This window comes from Camelina sativa, chromosome 11, assembly GCF_000633955.1.
Source record: "Camelina sativa cultivar DH55 chromosome 11, Cs, whole genome shotgun sequence".
Taxonomy (NCBI): domain Eukaryota; kingdom Viridiplantae; phylum Streptophyta; class Magnoliopsida; order Brassicales; family Brassicaceae; genus Camelina; species Camelina sativa.
Window position 1 is genome coordinate 466,021 of NC_025695.1, and position 18,499 is coordinate 484,519.

An 18,499-nucleotide genomic window follows, 5' to 3' on the forward strand; every position below is an offset into this window, starting at 1 on the left:
TTTATGATGTTCCTAACATTACTAATGTTAATTTTATAGATGTTTTACTGTAATAGTTCTTGGAAAAGGAGTCTGTAGGATTTAGCTTTAAATAATAAAATTATGAAATAATTAAACATATAATACTACTTTTTTAGGAGTTATGTGACACGCTACTTGATCACTTATTTAAAAAAAAAAGACTTTCCAGGTTTTCAAGGTATTTTAATGCTTAGAGATTTGATCAATAAAATTTCTATTGCATGGGTCCAAATGATGAAACTTTTACTTCCCTTATAAATAAGTAGATGCTTGGCCTTAGGTAAACCAAGCTTTTTTATCATCATTGTATTCTAGACTTTTCAAGAGAAACAACAAACATAAAATTTAATATGTCGTCCAGTGAGAAAACAATGTTGGATGCTTCAGATGAAGGTGTGGCAAAAAGAACTATAATTTTTGGAGTAAATGACACGTTTACACGATCATGGATGTTTATGTTCGCAATCATATCGACCTATGGCGTCTCAAGAGCATGGGATAGTGTGATAGCATACAAAGATGATATGAGTATCAACTATTTTCTACTCAGATACTTTGGGTTCTTGTCAATGTATATTTACGTTTTAAAACTGGTTTGTTGTTTTGGTCTCTCAGATCCACCACACACTACGTTCAAAGGTCGACCCATCTTGATTGTCATTATGTCATTAATGATAAGCGTATCTATGTTTTATAACTGTTACACATGGCAGAGATGGGATGTTTATTTTCTTACGTTAAATGTCATTATCGCTACAATCTCATTAGCTCAACTGATTAACGGCGTGGATGGGCTTGAGACTGGTTGTGTTTTATGGATAGCCATCTTTGGATCTGCTTGGGGTATCAACGGTTTATATTTTGATATTACATCACCAGCAACCATTTGTACTTTTTTCTACATTGCAATGTTTCAGATAGTATTTATGTCAAACAAGTTTAATGATGTGAAATTTATGTCGGAATATCCAGCTAATCCAAATGACCACGCGATTGAGTGATTGCTGAATACATGTTAATTATTAAAGGTTAGCCTGGGTTTTTAAATTATCCATTAAAATTACTATTTTTAAAAAAATATTAACATGTTGCTGTAAGTAAAAACTCTTTTTAAAGAATAAATATATAAATAAATTTAATTAAAGAAAAAATCATATTTGTTTTTTTACTTTAGTATGGTATTTCAAAAGTGAAACATTATAAATCTTGTATATTCAGAGAGCATTTCAGTTTGTCAAGGCAAATATGATCTGCAACTAGACAGGTTTGTTGGCTCGTGAAAGACAGGAGATGACTCCCAGCAGATTTTTATATGCAAATTATACATCTAAAATTATGTATATATATATATATATACATCTAATATATATATATATATATATGATACAAAAAGTTAAAATACAGCCAAAAAATATATCACGTATTATATGATTGTATATAGTGATTGTCTTATGTAATCCTTGGTTCCAAATAATTTGAAAAGATTTTAAAATAAAATTAAAATCTATGATCCAATGTAAAATTCTATCTGTTTGTTTTGTCGCTAAAACTATAATATAATATGTTGACAAAAAAAAAACTATAATATAATAATATATATTTTCAACTATCACAAATAAGTAATCAAATTTGAATTTTTGTTTTTTTTGTTTTTTTCCTTTTATAAATACAGCTGTTTTTGAGGAAGGAAAACAATGTTTTTAGTGGTTCCTGGGACAAAATAATTAAGGCTAATTTCAATTTGCAACACATAGTAATTTTTTTTTTTGATCAAATGCAACACATAGACATAGTAATTAATGTTTTGATAAAACGGCAAAACAAAGTATACGAAAAATGTATAATCATCATTATATATTTGATTAAACCTATTTTTTCAATTGATTACATATGAAACAATAAAATAATACGAAAACAAGCGACACAGGTCTTTTTTGTTTGGACAATACAGTGGCTTTGGGACTTTTTTCTTGTGTTGCACGCCTTTAAAATGGACTACCGTACATAGGTATTTTTTTTTGGTAACATAACATTTACATAAACACCTTGGTGGTTTAGAGGGAAAAAAAAAACCCTAAAATAGCATTAAAACAAGTTTTATTGACAATTTTAGCATACACTCTATAAATATTCTAAAAATAGCACTATTTAACACATTACAATATTTAAAATTAATTTTTAGAATTTTTTTTTTTAGGTTTGGGTTCTCAATTTCACATTTAGGGTATAGTTTTGAAGGGTAGAGTTTAGTATTTTAAATTTCAGATTTTATTTTGAAAGATTAATTTTGAAATATAATGCTACTTTTGAAATTTTTGAAATGTTATGCTAAATTTGAAACAAAAACTTATTTTGATATTATTTTTAAAAATCTTCTTACATTAGATATTTCGATAGGTAGAGAGACAGACATCACATAACTATCCTAGTGCGGGCCCTATCTTAGTCAACATACTCTCATCTGCGCATCACACCACACCCGCATAATTAGAGTGTATCCAGCTTGATACCATCAAATTTGCATTTTGATTTTTGATTATGTTATTTAGTAAGTAATTGTGATTAAAAAAAGCAACTTCTTCATGACCTAGCTTTTTAACAGAATTATATAAAGAGATACTCGTTCATCGTCTTTCTTTATTACACAGAACAATCCCTTCCTCAACCATGTCTTTCTTTAAACATTCATTGGTTTAGCTACTAGATTTCATCAATTCCTCTGGTTCCTAAGTAACACTACAGAAATCCTTTACCTTCAAACTTTTACCTGGTCTTTCGTCGCCTACTTTTCTTTAATGTCTTGTGACTTTATCGATGAAGATCTACACCAGAAGCTGATCATATCGTGCTTTCCTTTAATCTATGTTATTAAAGTGTAATTATTTTTTCGGTTAAAGATCTTGAGAGAACTCCAGAGTTAAGCGTTCTTGAGCTGGAGTAGTTTTAGGATGAGTGACATTCCGGGAAGTGATTGTTAAAATTGAATAACACATGACAAAATCTTTAATTGTTAAAATTGACACGTTTCGCGATCACATGAGTTACTAACTTTGAAAATAAGGTTTATATAATAACACAATATTGAATACGCTATCAAATCATTCACCGATTGAAAAACTTAAGAAAATTACATTAATTTCTTATTGATTATCTTATTTTTCTTATATTATGTAAATCACTAATTTTAACACTTTTTCAGCATCACTAATTTAAACACATTACTTTAATCACTTTTCTATATAAATTTCGTTTTATTATATGATTATAATAAATAGTAATTGTAATTAAATTGTAAATATTTTCCTTATTAATTGCATATATTTTTCTATTGAAATTAGTAATTTAATAGATAACTTTTCTATTAGAATTAGTGATATAATAGATTACTTTTGGTTTTATATACCTTTTAAAAATATTAATTGTAATCCTTTTATTTTTAAAATTTTTTAATTTTTCTAATAATTATTATAAAAAAAAAATCTTTTCACACATGTCAAAATATTATCAATATACATGACACGTGTTTATATGAATTACTAACTACACTAAGGTTTATTGATTCCTGTTACTTGCATATACGTTTATCATTTTCCGAGTCGCTGACTCTTTAGTCTTTTCTAATAATAGGTGCTATTAACGGCATCGCAACCGTCATCGTTTTCGTCTTGGAGAAACCGTATGGGTTCTAGTGTGCGCCTATCACCGCCGCGGTAGTATTTGGAAAGTACCTTATGTCCTCCGACTGTTGCAAGGTTTGCCGTGGGCGGAAGCCCAAAATACAGAAAGCGAAAAAAGACCGCCGACTGGCTTTTATACTCTATCTAAGCACGACATTTTTTTCAAGGTTTTCATGGATGAGAAACCGCCCTTCATTGAAGAGAAGAAGCATATTAGGCGTCTGATGAAGTTTCTTCAAGATATTACTATTATTATTTAAAAAAGTATACTAATTATTAAGTCGTTTAATAATTGTCAAGTTACTTATCACTTAGCTTGACTAATGATTTACTAGTATTACTACCAGAGTGTTTGGGTTTGGATACAGTCAGAAGATGGTTTGTTTTGTAAGAATACCTATTGCATTTGACTACTCAAATGAAATATAATTTATATGATTAAAAAATTAATATCTTAATTACTTTTTGTTCTTTCTAATGTATAAGATGGAGTTACTGATGATGAGTTTCGTTACTAAAATTGTAATTGGTAAGTTGATGAGTAATTTGATATTTAGGGATACCTTTTCTTACCCAAAAAAAAATGCTTTCGGAAAGGATTTCTCAATTTATGTTATTAATGTGATTTCGCAGAAGAGTTTCGGAAGATAAAAAAAAAAAAAAAAAAAAATTTAAAAAAAAGCATCTCTTCTTTCTAAGCAGATGTGATACTTATTATTAGGACTTGGCAAATTACAGTTTAAATACAATAGTGTTTACGTCTGCGTCATATTTAAACTTCATATACTAAAAGACTAGAGGAATAATTAAAGACATTCGTCGGTAAGCAAATAAACTAATAAGATGATTTAAGTTAGGTTTGTTCTGATGGAGAGAGAGATAGAGACTTGTTGACGATTCTTTATAATAATTTTTAAAAAAAAAAGAAAAAAAAAAAAAAAAAAAAAAAAAAAANAAAAAAAAAAGTAAATTCAAAATCTACCTGACCTGACAAAGTACCCAAACGGTAGATTTTGATTTTCAAACACTTTTGTTCTCTCTATCCTACCTGAATTCGAATCAGAGAGATTAGAAGACGAAGAGAGACATTTTCTTTAGGAATGGAGACAATCAGGAAGCAAGCTTCTAAGCTCAGAGAACAAGTGGCCAGACAGCAACAGGTTTGGGGTTAACCCCCTTTTTCTTAAAAACCCTAAATCATTACATATCTCTCAAGATTGTTAATTTTTAAGATTGATGGGCGATTTTATCAGTGGTTTTACTCGAATTTGATCCTGTTCTTGATCTGGGTATATATTATATGATGCTCTTACTTAAAATTCGATTAGTATAAAGTTTGAAAGTTTCAATCTTTGGTCTCTCTCTCTCTCAAATTGATTTGATAAGTAGTTGGTTTCAATTGGGACAACTTTTTTTTTTTTATCTTTGGTGCTATTCTTTTTTTGATCTCTGGAAATTGATGCCATAAGTTCTTACTTTGAGCTTTTCAAAGTATGTTGATGTTTCTCTGTTTTATTGTAAATCTTGGTGGAGGCTGTTCTGAGACAATTTGGTGGAGGTGGTGGTTATGGAGGTTCAGACACTCTAATAACCGACGAGGAAGAGTTTCATCGGCATCAGAATCTGGAGAAGCTTTACATCTCAACACGCTCTGCTAAGGTTTTTTTCCAGCTTCTACTATCCCATTCTCTTTCTCAGTTACTCTTCTTTTTCACTGTAAGAACTAAGAAAGAAACCTTCAACTTTTACTTCTTCTTCTTCTCAGCATTTTCAACGAGATATTGCCCGTGGTGTACAAGGATATATCGTGACAGGATCCAAACAAGTCGAAATAGGTTCTTTTCTTTTCTTTTCTTTATGCATTTGTGGTCTCTAGTTTCTGTTTCAAGATTCATATAATCGTCTTTTCTTTTCTGATTTGTTTTGTTGGCGGTTAGGTACTAAGTTGTGTGAGGATAGTAGGAAATATGGTTCGGATAATACATGTACAATTGGTGATACACTAACAAGAGCTTCACTCAGCTTCGCAAATGCTCGAGCCTTTATGGAGAAAGAGCGCGCAAATCTCTTGAAGACTCTTGGCACACAGGTTTCATAACCACCCTTTAATTTGCTAATATCTATGCTGTTTTCATTAGCAACAGAGCTAAGTTTTTACATGATGAAGTTATTAGGTCGCTGAGCCATTAAGGGCAATGGTAATGGGAGCTTTATTGGAAGATGCTCGACATCTAGCACAACGGTATGATCGGATGCGACAAGAAGCTGAAACTCAGGTACTCAGCTGCTCTGCTTCTGACACCAAATTGTGTTTCTTTCCTTACATAATTTTACTTGAACCTACGCAGACTATCGAAGTATCGAGACGGCAAGCTAAAGTTAGAGAGAATCCTAGTAATCCCGAACTAGTAATGAAGCTGGAATCTGCTGAAGCCAAACTACAAGACCTTAATTCAAATATGACAATATTGGGGAAGGAAGCAGCTTCTGCCATGGCTGGAGTGGAGGATCAACAGCAAAACCAAACTCTTCAGCGGCTATTAACTTTGGTACTTACGTGGACAACTGTTTTGGTATGACTTGCAAGTTGTTTTTGGCTTCAAAATCATTTAACCATCAAATGTTTCTATGAAAAGGTTGAAGCAGAGCGTAGTTACCATCAAAGGATCCTTGAGATTATTGAACGGCTCGAAGGAGAGGTATGTATATATATCTCCATTGGTCACATCTTTCTACATTGTTAATCTTCAAATGACATAAATTCATTGTATAGATGAGACTTGAGCAACAAAGAATCGAAGCACCTCAAACTCCACAAGTAGAGAACATCACATCTTCGCCTCCACCTTCATATCAAGAATCCAATAATGGAGTCGATACTTCTCAAATGCATAATGGTACATCAGACGCCATGGGATACTTCTTAGGAGAGGTTAGTGTACTTGGAAAATTGTCATCATATCAGATTTCGCAAGAGCTTCATTAATCTCTTGGTTTGGTTTGCATATCTATCCTTTACCGCACAGGTCATGTTTCCGTATCAAGCTGATTCAGATTTTGAGCTCAGCATATCAGTTGGAGACTACGTTGTTATCAGAGAGGTTAGGGCTTTCAAAATCAAAGCATATAAGATTAAATCTTTGATCTCTGAGGAGTCTCATTCGCAAGTCTTTATATGATGATCCAGGTAGCGAGTAGCGGGTGGGCAGAAGGAGAATGTAAAGGCAAAGCGGGTTGGTTTCCTTACGACTACATCGAAAGAAGGGATCGTGTCCTTGCAACTAAGGTCATCGAGGTCTTGTAGTGGATTCTTTTGGTGGGCTTCGGTGGTTCTTGGAACACTAGTTTCAATTATCTCCTTGAAGAAACTTGGTGTTTTTTTTCTTTTTGCCATTGTTCGTTTACTTAGGTAGATTTTTATTTTTCTTCCTCTCTTTACTTTTTTACACAAGGGAAAATCTGATCATTGTTGAATCAAAAGAAACCTCAGCTCCGATATTCGTTCGAGATTAAAGTACTGTAATGTATAATAAACAATACAATAATAGATGAGATTATTTTATATTTTAAGTTCCGTAAATATATGTTAAATGTTATCTTTGGACTTCATCATCAAAAAAAAATCGAAGTCTAATATTTGCAAAAACAAGAGGATAAAAATTAGATTTTAGAAAGAAAAAAAAACTCAAAATCTAGTGGCTATACCAACCACTTGATTGAAACTAAAAGTATTCAACTAACGGTTTAACTGTAAGAGGACAGAAATATTTTCATTTATATGTACACCAAAAGAAAAAAATCGATTTTAATGAACAAAATTACCAAGAAATGGAACAGAACTCACGACGAAATTACCAAGAAATCGTTTTTTTTTTTAATATAATTTCCATTTTTGTAGTCTATGGCCATGAACATTACCTAGAAATTGACAAGAAGTCGCGTGGAAAATCGGAAATGTCACATACTTTTCTTTGTGATCCCACTGCAAAAAGAAAATTTAAATGAAGTCAAATCTCTTTGTGAAAATTATAGTCTTTCACGTATGAGAGACTCAAACTAAAATGAGTACGACATATATAACATGTGTAAAATTATATTCTAGCCATCACATTGAAGTCAAGCTCGAGAGAAACTTGTTTACTAATCTGATAGAATCATATTTTACCTTTCTTTCTTTTAAATGAATAAATCAGAAAACAACACCATTGACTTAAACCAAAAAAAAAAAAAAAAATAACAACACAGCATAGTCTTTAATTACAATCTTCACACTTAAAAAAATCAACAATACAAGTCTTTTCAAAGTCTCTTATATAACAATATACATACAAGTCTTTTAATTGACCAAATCAAAGACTATGAGAAGACTTGTATTGTTAAATTTGGTCAATTAAAAGACTTGTATTGTTTAATTTGAATGTAAACATGATTACAGACTATAATTTTGTTTTTTTCTGATAATTTCTTTAGTTATATCAAAAATACAAAAATTGTAATTTCGCAGAAGAGTAATATTGGGAGAGCAGCACGTGGTAAACAGACTAGTATATAGTAGATAGTTTGGGTTGGGTTCTGTTTTCCGCATACAAATCTCGAGGCGCCAAAAACCAAAACAAAAGAAGAAAGCAAAAAAAACTTGACAGCGGTGTGATCAGATTCCCCGATTTGTCTCTGAATCAGATCAACCAAAAATGCTAATCAAATCCCAAAGATTGACTCTTTTCTCTCCTCTCTTTACCAAACCAAGAACAATTCCGGTTAACTCCCACCAAACGCTGATCCCTGAACCGGTGCTTACTCGGAGGAGAAAAGTCGGTGCAATCACCGCAACTCCGAGTTTTCAGGGAAATCCGGTGGTGGTGACTCGACGGAGGATCATATTAGAGCGAGTTACGAGGAACTGCGTCGGAATTGATCGGGNTTTAATTACAATCTTCACACTTAAAAAAATCAACAATACAAGTCTTTTCAAAGTCTCTTATATAACAATATACATACAAGTCTTTTAATTGACCAAATCAAAGACTATGAGAAGACTTGTATTGTTAAATTTGGTCAATTAAAAGACTTGTATTGTTTAATTTGAATGTAAACATGATTACAGACTATAATTTTGTTTTTTTCTGATAATTTCTTTAGTTATATCAAAAATACAAAAATTGTAATTTCGCAGAAGAGTAATATTGGGAGAGCAGCACGTGGTAAACAGACTAGTATATAGTAGATAGTTTGGGTTGGGTTCTGTTTTCCGCATACAAATCTCGAGGCGCCAAAAACCAAAACAAAAGAAGAAAGCAAAAAAAACTTGACAGCGGTGTGATCAGATTCCCCGATTTGTCTCTGAATCAGATCAACCAAAAATGCTAATCAAATCCCAAAGATTGACTCTTTTCTCTCCTCTCTTTACCAAACCAAGAACAATTCCGGTTAACTCCCACCAAACGCTGATCCCTGAACCGGTGCTTACTCGGAGGAGAAAAGTCGGTGCAATCACCGCAACTCCGAGTTTTCAGGGAAATCCGGTGGTGGTGACTCGACGGAGGATCATATTAGAGCGAGTTACGAGGAACTGCGTCGGAATTGATCGGGAAATCGAAGAAGAAGAAGAGGAGGAGGAGAAGCAGAGAGGGGATCTGGTGAAAGAGAGCATATGGGAACAGATGAAAGAGATCGTGAAGTTCACAGGTCCGGCGATGGGGATGTGGATTTGCGGCCCGTTGATGAGTCTCATCGACACCGTTGTCATCGGCCAAGGAAGCTCTATCGAACTCGCTGCTCTTGGTACGCTTTCCTTTTTTCCTTTTCTCTCTATCAACTTTTTTTACAGCTAGTCTTTGTGTGTTATATTTTACGGTTTAATAGCCAATTTTGAACCGGACTGGTCCCCAAATAGTAATAAAGCTGCAACATGTGGAGTCCTAGACTGTTTGCTCTGTTTAGAATCTATTACACAGATTTTGGGAACCCATGTGGACCTTCTTACTCTCTCTCTCTTTAGAATCAATCTATTACACTTGTTTTCTGAAACCATGTGGACCAATAATAGTTTTCAAAACAGATTAAGAAATTAGGTAAGTGTGTCCCATCTATCATTCATCTTTTTTTTTTCCAGCTAATCATTAGTTTTGTCATATGTGTCGGTTTACCATCTTCAACATTTTGTATTTTCTTGGGTAATAACTCTTAAAAAGGTAAAAGACCGTTATTATGCATTTGATTTATACAAATTTGAATATTCAAGAGTCAAGACCAATAACATAATTCAGTGATAAAAATAATTTCATTATTTAATTTTGGTGAGAATTACGGTAATTATAGTGTATTTTTTATACGATCTCTGAGAAAATTACCGGTTTAATAAATAGGACCGGGAACAGTACTGTGCGACCACATGAGTTACGTCTTCATGTTCCTCTCCGTGGCTACATCCAATATGGTCGCTACTTCTCTTGCCAAACAGGTTCTTTACTTTTTAGTTTCTACTCTTCCAACTTTGTCTTCTTCTTCTTTTGTTTCTTATGTGGAAGGAAACATCTCACATGTTATTTCTTTTTCTTGCAGGACAAGAAAGAAGCACAACATCAAATCTCTGTCATGCTCTTTATTGGATTGGTTTGTGGACTAATGATGCTTTTGCTCACTAAATTATTCGGACCTTGGGCTGTTACTGGTAAAACTTTTTTTCTAAAAAAGCATGCTTCCCTTTTTATGTAATATTTTGTGTGAAAATGTATTTAGACTTTTGTCATGGCTTTTTGCAGCTTTTACAAGAGGGAAGAACATTGAGATTGTACCTGCAGCTAATACATATATTCAGGTTCTTGTTCTTTTGATCATTCTCTGTTTCAAAATTCTTCTGATGAATGATCTCTCTATTTAACTGTAATCTCTCTGTCTCACAGATTCGAGGCTTAGCGTGGCCATTTATCCTTGTTGGATTGGTTGCTCAAAGCGCAAGGTTTCTTAACACTTTCCTTCTTATTCATTAGCTTGAATTGTTTGATGTTCTTTCTCGATTTTTCGCTTCTTTATTACTAAATTTGATTTGACAATCTGTCTCAGTCTTGGAATGAAGAACTCATGGGGACCTCTTAAGGCATTAGCTGCAGCAACGATCATTAACGGTCTTGGAGATACAATCCTATGCTTGTTTCTTGGACAAGGTATCGCCGGAGCTGCTTGGGCAACAACTGCTTCTCAGGTAATATAAAGAAGCCCAAAACATTTACAATGCAAATAAAGATGATGCATAAGACATTTCATTACAGATTAATTAATGTGTTTGTGTGTTATGGTTATAGATTGTTTCCGCTTTTATGATGATGGATTCTCTGAATAAAGAAGGCTACAATGCTTACTCTTTTGCAATCCCTTCACCGCAAGAACTGTGGAAGATCTCTGCACTCGCTGCACCTGTTTTTATCTCCATTTTCTCCAAGATTGCTTTCTACTCCTTCATCATCTACTGTGCTACTTCCATGGGAACTCACGTCTTAGCAGCTCATCAGGTACGTACTTTACAAGGTAGAGATCTTTTTACGCCTCGATGTCAATGTTGACTATTTATACATCTGTTTTTTTAGGTGATGGCTCAAACGTACAGGATGTGCAATGTATGGGGTGAGCCACTCTCTCAAACGGCTCAGTCATTTATGCCAGAGATGTTATATGGTGTGAACCGTAACCTTCCCAAGGCTAGAACATTGCTTAAGTCCCTACTGATTATTGGAGCCACGCTTGGATTAATCTTGGGAGGTATCGGAACAGCGGTTCCAGGTCTGTTTCCTGGGGTCTACACACATGATAAAGTCATCATAACCGAGGTCTGTTTTTGTGTTTCAAATCAACATTTGTTTCCTATGTTTTCGATTCTATCTTGGTCTAATCTTATCCTTGGTCTGTTGCCAGATGCATAGATTGCTTATACCTTTCTTCTTGGCGTTGTCTGCATTGCCTATGACTGTATCCCTCGAGGGTACATTGCTGGTAAAAATTACAAGCTCTTACTAGAATACATGGTTTATTGAGAAGCAAGCAACTGAATAAATCTTTAGACTTGTCTAAATCTTGAAACAAGATAGTAATGCTTAAACTAAACGTTGTTTATTGTTTACCAGGCGGGACGTGATCTCAAATTCGTCAGTTCGGTGATGAGTTCAAGCTTCGTTCTTGGCTGTCTCACACTAATGGTACTTTAATGAGCCTATTCATAAACCCTATAGTGAAGATTTATAAATTATCGAAGAATTTGAGCAACCCTAAAATGACTTTTTATTACTATTGTTGTTGATAATGACACAGTTCGTGACACGAAGTGGCTATGGTTTAATCGGCTGCTGGTTCGTTCTCGTCGGATTTCAATGGGTAAAGATTTGTATACATAATGTTATCAGAGATTTTCTCTTCGTCAAAATCTGCCCTTCTAACCAAAGTATGGTCAACATTGCAGGGTCGGTTTGGTCTGTATCTACAGCGGCTTCTTTCACCTGGAGGCATACTTAATTCAGATGAGCTAAGTCCATATACGGCGGAGAAGATCAAATCCATTTAAGTCTAAGTATGATTTGTGCCTGAGTTGTTGCTAACTATATCTAAGAGTATGCCAATAAATGGCTAAATTATGATATATCAAGCAACAAAAAAAAGCAAGTAACATCGAGCTCTGAGGCTCTATAATCCATCTAGATTCTACGCTTTTTGTCAACATTTTTTTTGGTCAGAGCTATGTAAGTTTAAAGTATAATAGACAGATAATATTTAAGAGTGGTTAGTTCAATCAGTTAGGGGAATATAATAATTGTAATCACGTTTGTTTCAACGTAACAAAATGTTTACTCAAAATTGTCTTGTTCCTTCGACGAAATTCACAAAATTCACTGATCGGCATTTCTTGTTCACAACATGGTTAAAGCTTCCCAGCAAGAGATGATTTGGCTTACAGTCACAGATCAGTGTGATTGTTGTATTCTTGAAGAAAATGAAAATACATATTACTAGTCTTGAGATGATAACAAACAAACCAGGTAAAAAGTTCAAGCCGTTGAAACTCTACTTCCGCCTCTGCGTCCACGTCCATCAGGTCTCTCTGAATACTCTCTTCTCTGCAATATAACCAAAAGATTGATTGATCGTAAAATTCAAACCTATATAGAGTAATTAATAAGCGGTTTTATTCGGGGCTACTTACAAAGGGTTTAGTGGGTCTAGTGTTTGTGTATTTCCGCTTTCTACTAATTGACATTCTCTCAACTTCCTTCTTCTTCTCCTCTGCTTTCATTTTGGTTGGACTAGGCCGATACAATATCACAGTCCGCCCGATTTGCCCTACTGCTACCGAACCAGTCGCTTCCTCCAAATGCTGAACCGCATCCTCTAGCTCATCGGGTGATGTCTTGCGTATTTTCACCTGTTTGGTCGTACAAGAATCAACAAGAGACTCGCTTAAGTAAGTACTCCCTTTTCATAGATCAATCAAACAACAAAAACAAATCAAGATTCCAAATACTCTAAAACCCCTAATCAGGTAGAAGAATCATTCCACTTTCATCTAATTTCATACCCCAAACATGAACACAATTACCACAAGGTTACAATTCCTCATTAGGCCTAAAGAGACTGAACACAAAACGTTATCACAGAGAATAGAACAATATAAAAGTTGATACCTTTAAGAGCTCGTTCTTCTCGAGAGTCTCGAGGAAGGAGAAAACGACTGAGTCAGTAACACCAGATTTGCCTACGAGTTGACATTTCAGTTTATCACCCAAACTATGCGCGTAAGAAGCCAATTCCTTCTTCTCCTTTATCGACAACTTCAAACCCGACCCCCGAGCCTTCTTCTTCATCTTCTCTGCTTTCTCCTCCTTATCTTCTAAACCAACCATCTCCGATTCCGAATCTTCAATTCCTCTCACGGAGGAGACCACTCCACTATCCAGCTCATCTTCGAATTCGTATTCTTGAGCGCTGTAATCTTCTTCATCCTCGCTCTCTTCGTCTTCTTGGAGATCTGGTTTATCGACGGAAGAGAAAGATTTCGCAACGAGTGAGGTAGAAGGAGAAGGGAGAGACTTTGAGGAGAATGATTGAAGGCGAGGCTTGTTGGACTGAGAGATTGAAGCGGAGAAGCAAAAGGGTCTAAGGAAGAGACAGACCGAAGACGGTGGTTTGGGATGTCGGAGAATATTGTGGATAAGGTGAGTCGACGAAGAAGACGGTGTTGCTGTCACTCTCTCCATTGCCACCCCCAAACAACAACAACAACACTCTAAAATTGGGTTTTTTTGGGTTTTTAATTATAAAACTCTTTTTAAAATGTGATTATTTCACAATTAAGACCGTAACTGTTAATAACAAGTAAGCGACATCATCTTACGGTTTGTTTAGGGTCGTTGTTGAATGGGCCAAAATAGGCCCAATTGTGACCCATTATTAAATGATATTCTCCCTTTCTTTTTTTGAGGTAAACAATGTCATTCTCTACTTTTTTTTTGGCCACACGCTTTCTGCAAAAAAACAAATTAAAAAAATCGGTACGGACCGACACAAATCAGAGATTGATTAAGATTTTTTAAAATAAATTTAACGTTTGATATATTTTTATTTTTATAGCTTAAAGTGATTTCCATTTCAGGTATGTTAAAGCTAGTGATTTACTTAACACCACGTATTTTGTTACTCGACATGTCAAGGGGAATTTAAAGATCACACCACATGGCACGTGAGAAAGGAAAAGCATGCACGTGAGCCAGCTGTGAACTCACTCAAGCTTAAAAAAAAAAAGAAAAAAAAAGTGATAGCTATGACTACTTTAGCTTCGAGAAGCAGGCACTCTGTATTTATCGCATTCTGGTAATTCATTCAATCATTTTTTTCTGTTGTATAACTTACAAAATCACTAAACAAAAATGTGTGTGTGCTGCTGATAAAATACAATAAAATGTGAGTGAGATGTGTACAGATCTCTGGACCTAACAGTAGAAAAAAAAAAATAGAGAAGGGAAATTGATAGTTTTTTTATTTTTAAAAAACATGTCGAATATTTTGGTTTGAATCAGAAGCATTATCCAAATTTACGTGTTCCCCCAAGAGGCTAAGACGATTTCCAATAATTGGCGTTGTTGTTCAAAATTATTGTTAAAAATAGTAATTATTACTACTATTATTTAAAGAGATACAAGATTCCACATGATAATGCTTAAGCACTACATATGTCGATCCTCAAATGAATGAATGCCCGATTTAATGTTAATTACTTTGAAAATGAAAGGAAACAATTTGGTTTTTTTGGATCATACAAGTTAAACGTTATGCATCGTACTCAATTCTAAATTTTTTTAAAGGATGTTTTGTTGTTGGTATATCAATTAGCCTCAAATGTCAAATCAAAAACATGAAAATTCAATTTAGCGTTAAATCAAAATAATAATTAATATACCAATATCTGTCCTAGTTGCTGATTATTGTAAACGATTTTAAATACACCTAGTGGTGCAAATATTACGAATATACATAATTACCCTTGCAAACTCGTTGTCGTCAACAGTGTGAATTTACAGTAGTATCCCCAGATAGCGTCTACGTGTAAAGCGGTATCAGGAGAAAGGAGCAGCGATCACATGGGTGGGTGGATGATGGATGGCTAAATCTATAAACCTCCGGTTACTCACCGTCCAATTATTCTCGCGCGTGTCTCCACTCTTATCTGATGCGCGTGACTCAAACTCTGCTCACATCTAATAATAATATTTTTGATTTATTTTGTTATTTTCAAAGATTAAATACATGTTAACGTAATATATAATGCAATGTCTCGCGGTAAAGGTAGAACCGGAACTCTCTCAAGTCAGATCAATCTCCGTGTATGATTGTGTCGCATCCAATGTTAATAGTATATAATTCAAAAAGGAAAAATGTATTCTTGTTACATAACGTATATTGTACAATTTGTATCACATAAATCGTATAATCCGACTTTTTACACACAAAAACGCATCAACATGACTAACGTGTGTTCTCGTGTACTACATTTAAAACGTATTTTTTTATCCTCGTTTAATTTGCTTTAAAACTATTGTTTATCACCTTTCCAATCTAGCAATATTATATGTCCAACTCGGGACATTTTATATCATGACGATGGAAGAATAAAGCTAGCATATATACGTGCTGGTAACTCCACTCCATATACAATAATTTTTGATAAGTTGCAACTCCTTAACACACATTGATGCATGGTTTTATCGTTGCAATTTTTTCTTTGATATCAAAGGCTTCTCTGAATCAAAAGCAACGTTCATATGATAACAATTACTTAACAAGTTATATAAGTTATGAAAATCGAGTAGTCATTTGTAGATGCAACATAATCGTCTCTTCATCATAATAAAGAACATTAAAAGCAACGTTCCTACTATAATTTAAAAATTCATAAGCACAGGAGACTATTTCCAAATGGAGTTTTAGCCTTATAGATACGTTACTTATTTTGGGGTTGCATATACAGTAAAACCTCTATAAATTAATAATGTTGGGACTAAAACATTTTATTAATTTATAGTGATATTAATTTATCTATAAATTAATAATTATTATTTTATAGTGTAAATTAATAATTATTAATTTATAGATATATTTTTAATTGTTTATTTTTAAAAAAATTATGAATTGGAACAACTATAGCAAAATAAGATTAAACTTTCGGATGTTATAAATTTTATGGTTTAGGAATTGAACTTGTAATATTTAGAAAGCACTATTTACAATAAATTACAAATATTATAGACAAATTGACTTATACACATGAGACACATAAATTCAAATCTATGAATAATAATATCAATTCTCCTATTTTAATAATCTGTCAAATTATCAAATTGTAAATGATGCATATCTAAAAATTAAAACTTTAAATTTAATTATTTGTATGACATGTTATAAAATATTTTAGAGTTGAGCTTTAGGAGAAACATATATATATATATATATATATATATATAGAAATTTACATAATTATTAATTTATGATATTATTGGGACCATATTTTATAAGGAGATTTCGAAAAAATTATTATCTTATTATCTTATCGAATATTGTTAATTTTTACACTGGCCCGACTTGGGACCAGCAAAATTTATTAATTTATAGTGTTTATTAATTTATAGAATATTAATTTATAGAGGTTTTACTGTATAGTATTAATGTGACACATGTGTATGTTGTGTTTGAAATGAAAATAACTCTTTCTTCTAGAAAATTATTATGAAGAAGGAGAAGGGTAAAAGGGGGAAATCACTGTATATGGTGAGCCATTGTAATTCCCGCTCGTCTCGTAGCTTGAAAAAATTTCGAAAAAAACCTTTCTAAACCGGTGCGCGCTTTTTTAACACGGTGCTGGTCTGGTCTTCAATAATACCACGTCATCCTTACAGTAGAAACTACTTTTCATTAATTTATTAATTAAATCTTTTTTTTTTCTTCTCACCCTTTAAAAAATAAAAAATAAAATCATTTTTTTTTTGTTGTTTTTGTCGTCCTCCTCTCTCCTCTCCAAAAAAATAATTTTCAACTACCACAATTAATAATAAAATTAAGAATAGCGTATGTATATTTGGCAAGAGGCACAGAAAATAAAAAACAAAATTCAAAATCCGAATTTTTCTCTCATCAGCCTCCTCGTTTCTTCACCCACAGGAGAGAGAAAATCTGAGAATTCACCTTCTCTCTCTCTCTACAGCAACTTCGCTTAAAGAAGACGAAACAATCTCTCTCCTTTACGGTCTCACCATCTCTCTCTACCATCCATCTCCTAGCAAAGCTCAAGCCAAAAAGGAAGACGAGAGAAGAAGAAGAAGAAGAAGAGAGGAGAGGTTACAATAATAATAATAATAATAATGATTTATTCTTCTTATTATTATGTCTCCAGCCATGTGAGCTCCCACTGACACATTCTCTGCATCTTCGGAAGTTTTGTTTAGTTTGATTCCCACCGATTCTGTGACCGAGTCGCCGGGTTTTAGCAGCGAGTTGACTTCCTCCCTCTCCTCGAGGGTTAGTGGATGGCTGCTTCATCGTCATCCAGAACTAGAAGCAGTAGACCTCCAAGTCCCGCTTCTTCTTCGACTTCTTCTTCTCATCTTAGCAACAACAACCGTCTCGCACCTCCTCGTTCTTCCTCTACCTCTGCTTCCTCATTGCTTAACTCCGCCTCCGGAATCGGCTCCCGATCTATGACGCCTAGCCGCACCTTCTCCGACTCCGGCCTAATCGGCTCCGGGAGCTTTGGATTCGGATCGCCTGTACCTTACCCCTCTGAGGAGCTTCTCGGTGAGCCTATGGAGGAGACTATTACCTCTGAGCGGGATAGTATCTCCGTAACCGTTCGTTTTCGACCATTGAGGTATATGTTAGATCTGATTCGCCCATCGACCCAGATCTATTCTTCCTATAGATGCAATTGATTGGGTGTCAATTTATTAAAACTCACACGCTTGTGATTTTCTTTGGGTTGGGGGGGTTGCAGTGATAGAGAGTATCAAAGAGGAGATGAAGTTGCTTGGTACCCTGATGGCGATACATTGGTCAGGCACGAGTACAATCCTCTCACAGCTTACGCATTCGGTATTATTGTCTTCACCTCCCCATTGCTTGGCTTCTTTTTAATTTGATTATATATATATATATATATATCTATATATATATATATATATATAGTGTCTGAGTCTGAGTGAATGTTTTTTTTCCAAATTTGTGTGTTGTTTGATGGCAGATAAAGTTTTTGGACCACAAGCAACTACTATAGA

At 33.9% G+C, this 18,499-nt stretch overlaps 4 protein-coding genes across 4 annotated transcripts in view; 3 read left to right on the top strand and 1 right to left on the bottom strand.

Moving 5' to 3' along the window:
* Positions 4,691-7,262, top strand: LOC104720814 (SH3 domain-containing protein 2). Its single transcript, XM_010438700.2, has 10 exons — positions 4,691-4,858; positions 5,232-5,357; positions 5,464-5,533; positions 5,636-5,787; positions 5,873-5,974; positions 6,047-6,247; positions 6,335-6,397; positions 6,472-6,630; positions 6,725-6,799; positions 6,886-7,262. The coding sequence occupies exons 1-10, from the start codon at positions 4,799-4,801 to the stop codon at positions 7,000-7,002; spliced, it is 1,125 nt and encodes a 374-aa protein (XP_010437002.1). The 5' UTR covers positions 4,691-4,798; the 3' UTR covers positions 7,003-7,262.
* On the top strand, positions 8,885-12,578 carry LOC104720816 (protein DETOXIFICATION 47, chloroplastic). The gene is made up of 12 exons (XM_010438702.2): positions 8,885-9,479; positions 10,064-10,158; positions 10,260-10,368; positions 10,460-10,515; positions 10,601-10,656; positions 10,761-10,899; positions 11,000-11,206; positions 11,282-11,521; positions 11,607-11,684; positions 11,816-11,887; positions 12,000-12,062; positions 12,148-12,578. Exons 1-12 carry the CDS (start codon positions 9,059-9,061, stop codon positions 12,247-12,249), a joined length of 1,638 nt encoding a protein of 545 aa, XP_010437004.1. The 5' UTR covers positions 8,885-9,058; the 3' UTR covers positions 12,250-12,578.
* On the bottom strand, positions 12,529-13,978 carry LOC104720815. Its single transcript, XM_010438701.2, has 3 exons — positions 13,364-13,978; positions 12,886-13,104; positions 12,529-12,799 (listed from the first exon to the last, which is right to left on the bottom strand). Exons 1-3 carry the CDS (start codon positions 13,934-13,936, stop codon positions 12,731-12,733), a joined length of 861 nt encoding a protein of 286 aa, XP_010437003.1. The 5' UTR covers positions 13,937-13,978; the 3' UTR covers positions 12,529-12,730.
* The window catches only part of LOC104727480 (kinesin-like protein KIN-7D, mitochondrial), a gene marked incomplete in the record, with an annotated part of 3,831 nt that continues 2,634 nt past the window's right edge, over positions 17,303-18,499 (top strand). Inside the window, 3 exon segments of the mRNA XM_019231452.1 lie at positions 17,303-18,096; positions 18,220-18,317; positions 18,466-18,499. Of these exon segments, the coding sequence (XP_019086997.1) occupies positions 17,756-18,096; positions 18,220-18,317; positions 18,466-18,499 (473 nt within the window).